This window comes from Calonectris borealis, chromosome 7, assembly GCF_964195595.1.
Source record: "Calonectris borealis chromosome 7, bCalBor7.hap1.2, whole genome shotgun sequence".
Lineage (NCBI taxonomy): Eukaryota > Metazoa > Chordata > Aves > Procellariiformes > Procellariidae > Calonectris > Calonectris borealis.
The window spans coordinates 24,568,397-24,578,175 of record NC_134318.1 but is presented as its reverse complement, the minus strand read 5'-3'; the positions used below and the strand labels follow the sequence as shown (position 1 = coordinate 24,578,175).

The following is a 9,779-nucleotide window of genomic DNA, read 5'->3' as shown; positions in this document are numbered from 1 at the left end:
GATTGAGCAAGGGCTGAAGGATGAACTTTGTCGCAGAGCAGCTGTCCTCACCCAGGCTGCCCTGGAGCTTTGCTCAGGGCTAGAGAGGAGGCTGCAGAAATGTGGTCAGCAGATTGCTTGATCTATTGGGAGCAGTGCCTTTTCAACAAACCTTATCTCTGTGTATGTAATTATTTATGCAATGTTCAAAGAACATGCAGAAAGCTGAGTTTGCTAACGAGAGTAGGTCTAATTGCAGAGCAGATGTGTGACCGAGCTGGGGAGCCAGCTCCAAGCACAGCCTTTTGGGGCAGAGTTGGCAAGGGTGGATACCCTGTTAGCATGGCTGGGTCGGGACCTTTATTGGTGCAGGTATGCTGTTTGGTCACCAACTTTAGAGGAAAATAGCTTTATTTTTATTTCTCAATGTGATAAATACACTAGCTTGAGGGCGGAGCTGTGGTTGGATCCTGGGCTTGCTGCTATCAGTTGTGCAGAGTTAGGCTGTAAACGGGCACAATTTTCTGAAGACATTTTTGCAGGTGCAAAACCTCCATAAAGGCAGAAGTGTACGTGACTCTTCCCCAGCATGCAATTATGGGGTGGAGGGTTAATTTGTGCAGCCAGAAGGAGGAGGTCTCTAATTCATGTATCGTGTTTAGAACAGATTGATACCAGCTATCATTTCAAATGTTGGTGATGCAACAAAAAGCTTTTTGTTTATGTCTGATTATAGGAATGACAAGTGTGTGCAACCATTCATAAGCTGCTCTTGTGGACAGAGTTTCATTATCAAACACAGGCAGTCAAATACTGTGAGTCAGTATCGTCCACCTTCCTCCCCATCCATCTCTCAAATTAGGATTCACTTAAAAAGAGTTTATTAAAAAGTAGCACTGGGTTCTTATCTCAATTGCCTTCTGATTTTTGAATGCTTACACTTTACATTTTTGCACTTCACTTCAAACTACACTGCTTTCCTAAATGAACATGGTGATTGTGACTCAGAGCGCTGAGATTTTAAAAAGAAGAAATAATGTATTTCCAAGAAAAACAGACAGCCCCACTGGCTTCTACCTAATAATTAGTCTAGCAAGTCTCAGGGATCTTCTCTCCTTACCACCACCTCACCCCTATGCTGCGTGTCTGAGCTTAGAGCAGTTACAACTCTTCATCTCAGCAGTGGTGACAGTGTGGCCTCATGTCCCATGTCCAAGAAAACCCAGCCACGTGAGTTCTTTCCCATGTGTAGCCAAAAGAGTTGCCTGATGCTGATGAGAGAGGATCTTGGTGATGGTGTCTGCAGGCACAGATGGCATTTGCCACCTGGAAGCAGAAAGTCTTAGTCCTCAGGTGGGAGAGAGCTAAGGGGATGAGTTGAACAGGAGAGAAATGCCTGATTATAGGTGAAGGGTCCTCAAAGGGCAGAAAATATGGTAGGATTAAGCCAGAGGTGAAGGATTCAGGGAAGAGCTGGCATGGAAGGGACTGGTGGGACAGTGTTGTAACTTTATTATTGCCTTTGCCCTCTGGAGCCCATAATTAACACACATCGGGAGTTACATACAGTCTGCTGTATGTATGCTGTATTCAGCACCAGCGCGGTGCTGAATCTCATGACCTGAGCTGCCACATCACCCAAAGCTCTTCTAACTCAAGAGGGCTGTCCAGGCAGGGGACACTGGCAAGCGCCAGGGTCCTCCCTGCTCCTGCGTTGGTGTCCCCAAGGCCAGAGGTGATTTCCCTGCTGGGCTCAGAGTGTGTCTCAGGGGAGTGTTAGCCCCAGGGGCGTGCTTGGTCTCAGCCCACCTCTGAAATGATGTTTTGGATGCCCTGGGCCTGCTGCAGCTGGTGCAGGTGCTGCGAGGCTGCAGGCTGTGGTGCCCTGTGCTGAATGTGTCCCAGCCCTGAGCTCTTCAACATGCAGCGAGGGCAGGTGGGAGACAAGTGCCCCCAGCAGAGGCTGCTCTGGGGACATGGCGGTCTCCCCGCCTCCTGCCTGCTGCTGCCTCATGGGAGGCACACGCTACGGCTGTGATGTTAGGCAGGAGCAGCCGTTGTGATGAGTAGTGCTGTAACAGAGGGGTGACCCACGCGTGAGGTCACGGGAGCAGAAACCTTACTACCCTGGCACTACCCTGGCTGAACCACCGCCTGTCCCCTGGGCATGGCGCTGCAGGGGCTGGGGACTGCCACTGGCCCTGTCACAAGGTGTGGGACCGTGTAGTGCGGGCAGCCCCTTGAAGAGGGGGTGACACAGTTGTCACCCTGGAGGCAGGGAGGGCAAGGAGGGCCACCTCTCAGGGCTCTTTGGCTGCTGGAGCGGCAGGGAGAGATGCCAGTGCCAGGGGTAGCAGGTCTGTCCTGTCCTCGTTCCTGCTGAGGGCTCAAAAGAGGCCCGTGGAGCTGAGGGGAGTGAGGATGACGGGGGCATCGGGTGGGGTGAGGATGGGTGTTGTGTCTGATGTGGTCTCTTCAGCCTCGCTCTCCATGTCCTCCAAGCTCTCGCTGACAGAGGGGATGATCTGCACCACCTTCTCCTGGAAGTGCACTTGCTTCCGTGGGGCTGGCGGGGCTGCTGGTTGGGCAGGAGCTACTGGGGCCAGGCTCCTGTCCCTGCTGCCCTTCAGGATGCTCTTCATGTGGCCCAGCAGCGAGCGGTGCTGCTCCCTCTGGGTGCTGTGGAAGGTGTAGGTCTGCTCAGTGTCACCAGCGATGGTTGGGGCTGCCATGGTGGCTGAAGGGTCCACGTACTGGCCCGCCTGTGGATGCGTCTCTTTGTGCCCTGGGCTCTTCCTCCTCTTGCTCAGCAGGAAGTAGGCCAGGGCGGTGAGCACCAGCATGGACCCTAGGGAGAAGGCCAGGTTGGCTGAGGGCTGGGGCAAGGCGAACACCTTACCAAGCAGTGTTTGGTCTAATTAGCTCAGCGCCATCCGCAACCAGTCCAGCACCCTGCACATCCCCACCCTCTCTGGCCCTCAACAGACCATGCTCCTCTTCCATCTGTGCTACTTCCCACCCCAGCACCAGTTCCTCACCAGGGATGGTGACATGCCAGACAAGGACGGGATGCAGGAAGCAAGCCACTGACAGCAACGTGTACCCCAGGAATTTCTGGAAGCTCCCTGGGCGTCTAGCTCGCTTCCAGCAGGCCTGTGCCAGGGAGTCAGGCTCGTATCTGGGGAGAGAAACAGAGGTCCTTGTGGGATGGGGCACCAAGCACATGGCAAAAAGATTTGGACTTAACTCTCACCCATCTAGATGTGCAGATCCTCACTCTGGTTTTCAGGAATCAGTGTTTTGGTCAGGGAAGGTAAGCAAAGTCTGAGCCTCTCCCATGGGGAAAAGAGGCCAGGGGCTACAGCTGCCAGAGGTCAGCATCTCAGGACATCTCTCCTTGGTGTGTTTGCCCAGTTGGCCACTAATCAAGTGCCTATTAGCTGGAGCAAGGTGTGGCCTCTAAGCTATTCGGGCTTTTAGGTTTATGCTAAAAGACAGCAAAAGTGCTCAGCCTTTGAGAAGTACATAAGGATTTTTTACATTTTAACTAAAACTTCTGCGCTGTCTCTGGGAGGGAGCTGCAGCTCACCCGGGGATCTGGTTCTTCCCTCAACCCTGGTCCTTTGTAGTGCTTCATACTGTGTGTTAGGAGGTGCTGAAGATCAGGGCTTATCCTGCTGATGCTCAGCAAATTATGGCACAAGCTTGGGTTAAAACAGGTTTGACTGGCTGTGGACATGGCCCCACTTACCTCCCCCCTGCTTGAGTGCACTTGCCATGGCATTAGGGGCAGGACCTTTGGTCTGGCACTTGCAGCTCAGCTTGGTCTGGTGTTGTCCCTAAGGGGCAAGTTGCCTTAGGGAGGTCCCACCGAGGCTGGAGAAGACTGGACAGGGTCTACTCACGTGAAGCACATCTCCAGGAACAAACTGATAAAGAAGCAGCCTTCACAGACAGTAACTGCAACCCCTGAAAAACTGAAAGGTGGAGCTGTCAGGGAGGCAGGGCTGGGTTTGAGTATGCTCTCCAGGTGGCAGAAGGGGCATAGAGGGCCAGGATTTACTATTCAGTTCACAGCAGAGTCTGTGTGGTGGGGTCTGAATACCCTCTGCTCGGCTGGTTCGTGGAGGAGAGCTCAAAGCCCTTCTGTCCCCGGGGACTCAACTTGCAGCCAGTGTCACTTCTGGCTTGCCTGAGTCTGCAGTAGCATGGGTGATGCAGTAGCATCACTTTCTCTAACAGAAGTAGCTTACTTTTCTGAAACCTAAACATTGAGGTCTGAATTCCCCAAAGCCTCGGGCACTGCTCCCTGCTGCTGTTGCAGTCTAGTCTGGTGCTACATGTGGTGGAGGGGTCGAACATGTCACCCCCGCCAGCTCTGACTTCAAGGGCAAAAATACTCACAGCAGATAGAAAGCCAGACTTTTGAACCGTCCTCGCTGCAGAGTTTCTACGCCCACACCGATCAGCACTAGAAAGAGAAGGTAGGAAAGGTGCTGACTGCAGGGTTGGTTCCCAACAATCTGGTGCCCTACCAGCTCCCAGGATCAATGCCTCGGTTTCCCCAGGGGCTGGCGAGGCCGCTCCTCCCGTGCTGTGCAGCATGTCAGGACTGCCAGCACCAGTGATTCGTGCTGACACACCAATCCAGGGGAGGTCAGAGCTGAATGCTGGCCTTGACATACAGCCCAGAAACCCATCCCAGCTGCACCCCCACCACAGCAGCCTTGCCACTGCGTGGGCTGGGGAGAGGTGCTCTGGGGATACCAGCTGGCCTTGGACAGCCGGGGGGAGGTGAGCAGCAGTGTCCTGTGTCCCTTCCACCCCCTGCCACACCGCTCCATCACAGCTGCCACAGGGACTTCCCTCCCACTGCCCCATCCACCTCTGCCCCCTCCCAGTGTGGGGACCTCTCTGCCCAGCCTCACTCCCCTGCCCTCCCTGCTTGCCCAAACCTGCTGCACCCAACACGCGGCTGCAGGGCAGCAGCAGGACAGGGGAACCGTGCCAGCTGCCTTCACAAAGGGCTGTAGCCATGGCATCAAGATCCTTTGCTAGCCAAACAGAAAAACATATAATGGGGGCAGGCAGATTAAAAAGAGGGAATGAACGTCCCCTCAGTGCCCTGGCCAGCACAGCACACTGGGGAGTCAGTTGAAGGGGGATTAAGAGTATTAGCAAGGCTAAAATCTTCCCTGGACTGGCCGTTGGGGGCCAATAGCTTCAGGGGATGGAAAATTTCCTTCAACATCCTTCAATTCCCCACAAGACTATTTCCCAAATGGAGCAGAAACGAATGACTAGCACCAGCTGCAGCAAGTTGGTCGGTACGCAACCAGCCGGTCGCAATGCACAAGTGCCAGCTGCATGGAGCTAAGCAAAGCCCAGGTCTCATGGCCAGGGCATCACTCCAGGCAGTCACTGGACTTGTGTCGGCACTTCTTGTCTCCATATCTCACCGAGCAGTCCCTGCCCATCCACTGGTGCTCAGGAAGTTCACTGCTGGTCCTGCTCAATGCACGCTGGCCAATGCTTGAGGTGCCGGTTGGCTTCATTTATCTGAGCTGTGGTTTGCCCCAGCTGGAGAAGGGTACCAGGCTCCCAAACAGGGATGCAGACCAGTGTCCATCAAGCCTGCGATGTGGGTCAATGCCGAGGGTCTATGCCTGAGCACACAGCTCTCCCATCCTGGCTGAGCAAAGCCCTGCTGGGGTGCTGCAGTCTTGCTTTGGTTCCCCCTGTGTCACCTGCAGCTGCTGGCCCTGTCAGCCAGGGGAACGCATGGGGCCCACGCGCCACCCTCCTCCGTGAAGGCTGCCTCTCCAGCCCCGAGCAGAGGCATGGGGAAATCAGTCTCATCAGAGGGCTGTGAAGCTGTGTGAGCTGTGTAATCCTACACGCAAAGTACTGTCCTTTGCTGTCTCATGACTGAGAACCCTTCTTTATAGTCTTCCCTACAAATGCGGAGTTCGTTCATTCATTCATTCATTCCCTGTGGATGAATGCAGAATTCAACAGCTCAGCTGTTACGCTCGAGTCTCTGCTCTGGATGGGGAGGCTTCCTCATTTTGCACAGTTTCTGCTTTATCCACAAAGCCATTTGGATGAAGAATCTGCAAGAAGCAAAGGGCTGTTTCCAAGGTGTTTGTTTGGACTAGCTGCTGCCTTGATTTGGATCTTATCCAAACCATGTGGCTGAAGGCACATGATTAGGCATTAAATGGTTGAAAGCATGAGAATTAAGAAATAAGTAAGGACTCTCTCCTAGATGCAGAAATCACAAGGCCTAAAATCTCTGAACTACAGAGATGCCCCAAACACTGCAGCGAATCACGGGGCTGTTTGATCACTCTTTGCCAACTCACCATGAGGCTCTGCTGACAGCAGGGCTGTCTGATTTCTCACACACAAGAAACCCTGTAGCCCCACCATTGCAGACAGCCATTACGCTCCAAGATCCTGGAGGAAGGGGAGGTTTATATTATGTGGGCAACCTTCTGTGTTTGCAAGCAGCTTATGGAGCTGGCCAGGCCTTCTCAGAATCAATTAGTGAGGCTGATGCACTCTCCTCTCCCTTTCATATTTTTTTTTCAAACAAACCCCGTGGGATTCTCTTCTGCATGGTTTCCATTTCATGCAAAAACCTCACACACCTCATCAGGCACTAAACACTGCATCAAGCTGTTTTCTTACTCCATTGAGACACATAGAAGAATAAAACACAGGCACCTCCCATTCTTCACTGGCCTTTTGGGAAAGTCAGGTGATACTGGGAATGCATCAGAGCTATGGAAAAGCACACAGATCGGTAGTGCAGCTGTCTACGCTCTGTGATGTTCAGCAGAGAGACAACTGCACTGCTCATTTCAAGAAGAACTACAGAAAGAAGTGCAGATGATGCAAAATGATGAAAAGAAAACAAGCAGGAGAGAGATTATATTCCACTAAGACACTTCCAAATTGTAAGCTACTCTCAATTTTGCTGTTCTAGCTTTAGTTTCCCATGGCAACAAGCTCATGTTTTCTCCCAGGAAGGTCTCTATGAGTTTCCTTGGAGCTTTAAGAGATAATATGACCAGCATGGGGCTCATGTGGGCCCGAGGGGGATAGGGATGGAGAAAGGAAGAGATTTGCATTTGCTGGTTAAAACTATGTCCCAGCTCCTATCTGCTGCAGTCTCATCATGATGTGCACTTATCTGCTGGGAGTCTGTAGAAACTCAGATACTCAAATCTTTGCCTGTTATCAGTCGTTTAAAGTACATTCCAAAGCACAGCCTCCGGCGTCCCATCTGGGCTTTGGGTGTCCTTGGGGACCTGTGCTCTCTTCAGCTGACCTCTGTACTTTCTACTTTGCCCCTGACTTGAGCAAAGTGTCTCTCATGGCTGTCTGCAGTTGATAAAGGAAATGCGAAGGTAGAAGGGCCTGCTGTGACCTACTCTGCAGTGTCTGAATCTGAAATTCCCAGGGCTCTGACACAGGAACCACAGGCACCACCTCAAGTCACCTCTCACCAAGAACCTCTGGTTCACACCCCCAGCCTTTAGGGAAACCAGCCACTTTGATCTCTGCTTTACTGATGGGGAAACTGAGGCAGAGAGCGCTGTCTGTCCTGTCCCGTAACAGCGAGTCAGCAGCAGTGCCAGAGTGAACCCCTCAGCCCTCTGCGTTAGCTGTTTCCCCACGTCCCATCCGGAGAGGCCCCATGTGAGACGGTTATTCACCACAGTTCAGTCCTTCTGGGTGAGACGCTGTGCCTGAGACATCCGGCTCAAAACACCTGCATTTCACCTGAAACCAAGCGCTCAGATGTGTCACCAAACCCAGAGGACGCTGGTCCCAAGCAGCCCCTGGCAGCAGGTGAGAGGATGCAGCTAGCCAGGAGGGTGAATTTATGACGTTTGTACAGCAGGTATAACCTGAACTGCTCCTGAGCCTGCTCCCTGACGGGTTGCTGGAGAGGCAGAGCCGCGCTTTGGCAGTAACTGTGCCGTGATGGCTGGGACCTCTCCATCCTGCCTGGCACAGGACAGCTCACCGTGCACAGCAGAAGGAGCTCCTTCATTTTCACATCTCACAGAGCAGCCTGGCAGTTTTGTGCAGCCATGAGTATTTTGCTTTTCAGTCTCATTCACATCTTGCCTGTGCCCATGGCTGTTTTACAAGAGTATAATTTATTTTTCTTTTCCATTTGTGCTTTAGCTTGTCCTCTGCCATACCGAGTGCTGGCTCTTCCTTTCTGATGTCCCACTGTGCCTCCCAGCATTTGGAAAGAGCCTGGCCAGGCACCCAGCACTCTCCCTCCCTGGGTCCGAAAGCAAAAGTGAGCAAGTTTCCCTCTCCCCCTTGTAGGATGGGGCAGTGGCTGCACCTGGCCAAAGGCAGGGAGACAGCTCAGGGGGGCCGGCATCCACTCAGTGCCTTTTAGTGTCAAATAAAAAGAGAGCTCACTCTTACCTGCTGCAGTGGAGATGCCCAGCAATCGGCAGGTGTACTCCAGAGCACTCCAAAACACCTTGTGCCGCATGGTGAAGAGATGAAGACTGCGGTGCCGACCAGGCAGAAGCTCCTCTTCAGAGCTCCGGCCTCACGTGTAGCCCAGCAGCTCCCAGCCACAGGCAGAGCCTCCCGCGCCCAGGACCAAGTGACCTTCCTGAAGGAAAAGGCAGTGCGTGCAGGACTGGCCACCTCCACCGGGGCCTCCCAGGGGATGGTGGTCGGAGAGCGAGCTGCCACCACAGGGAACCGGTCAGCACTGCTTCCCGCTGCTCCCGCGGGGGCTGCGGAGACTTGGCCTTTTCCTGCTTGCTTGCTGCTTGCTCGCGTTGCCGGCCCGGCGGTGATTAATGATTGGTAAGGGGGGGGTGCGGCTTTGGGAGCATTTGCACCCGGGGTGCATGGCCTTTCCTGCTCCCGAGGAGGAGGCTCTGGAAGCCCAAGCTGATTAAATGCATGTGAAGTCATTAGTGCTGTGCAGCTCCCGGCAGGTTAACCATTTGTGAGGATGGTGATGTTTGCTCTTGGTAAGAGAGCGGCACGTTTCTGGCAAGTCGCAAGGCTCCCAGGGCACCCCAGCCCTGCTGCCTCCTGCAGCTGAGCCCCCCGCCACAGCTGCTGCTCACCATGCAGGTTTTGCCAGGCTCTGACTAGTATGGCTCAGGCAGTGTCCGGGCTGATGTGCAACCTCAGGAACAAGGAGATCAGATCTTTTCTCAAGGGTCCTAAGACCCAGGCCGACCATAGCAGGGGAGATGTGTATTTCTCTTCTTGGAACCTCAGTGAAATGTATTTCTGTGTTGTAGTCACCAGAGCCATTTGGACAGCACCAGGGTCGCACAAGTGTCCTGACACATGGAGTGGGGCGCATAGGTACTCTGACCTCTTTGTAGTGGATTTGGTAGGCAGCTTGGGGGTCCTTGGCTTGTCTCTGCAGGACACACTGCCTCTGGAGAGGGGCAGCCCTACGCATGTCTGAAGGCCAGGACGGGACAGCGCTGGCCTGCTCTGGACCCCAGCCCCACATTCCTCTGTGCTTGAACATGGTGCATCTCACGGGGGGTCACCGATTCGATCTCCACCTGCTGCTGTCTGGGGAAGAGGCGATGTCTGCAGCAGCATCTGGTCATTGCAGTCCCAGCAGGAGGGCGTGTGAGCAACAGCACAGCCGCGGCGGGCAGCCTGGCGCCTGCGGGGCCGCGGGTTTGCAGGTCAGTGAGCTCACCTTGTGCTGCAGCCGGCGTTGGGCGAGTCACTGCAGCCCCTGCCCCTCACTGCGCTTGCTGTGAAGCCAGCAGCGGTGC

The 9,779-nt window shown here is 54.0% G+C and overlaps 1 protein-coding gene across 1 annotated transcript; it reads right to left on the bottom strand.

The window, feature by feature from the left end:
• Positions 1-2,366: 2,366 nt before the first annotated feature.
• On the bottom strand, positions 2,367-8,506 carry TMEM72 (transmembrane protein 72). The gene is made up of 5 exons (XM_075155448.1): positions 8,437-8,506; positions 4,384-4,450; positions 3,885-3,956; positions 3,018-3,157; positions 2,367-2,827 (listed from the first exon to the last, which is right to left on the bottom strand). The coding sequence occupies exons 1-5, from the start codon at positions 8,504-8,506 to the stop codon at positions 2,367-2,369; spliced, it is 810 nt and encodes a 269-aa protein (XP_075011549.1).
• Between the last annotated feature and the right edge of the window lie 1,273 nt (positions 8,507-9,779).

Bases quoted from the DNA above. Each gene is read 5' to 3' on its own strand.
- TMEM72 (XM_075155448.1), bottom strand. From the start codon at position 8,506: ATGCGGCACAAGGTGTTTTGGAGTGCTCTGGAGTACACCTGCCGATTG. The intron at 3,957-4,383 runs GTGAGTATTTTT...TCCACCTTTCAG, and splicing joins AGTCTGGCTTTCTATCTGCT to TTTTTCAGGGGTTGCAGTTA. The intron at 2,828-3,017 runs GTGAGGAACTGG...CCTTCTCCCTAG, and splicing joins CTGGCATGTCACCATCCCTG to GGTCCATGCTGGTGCTCACC.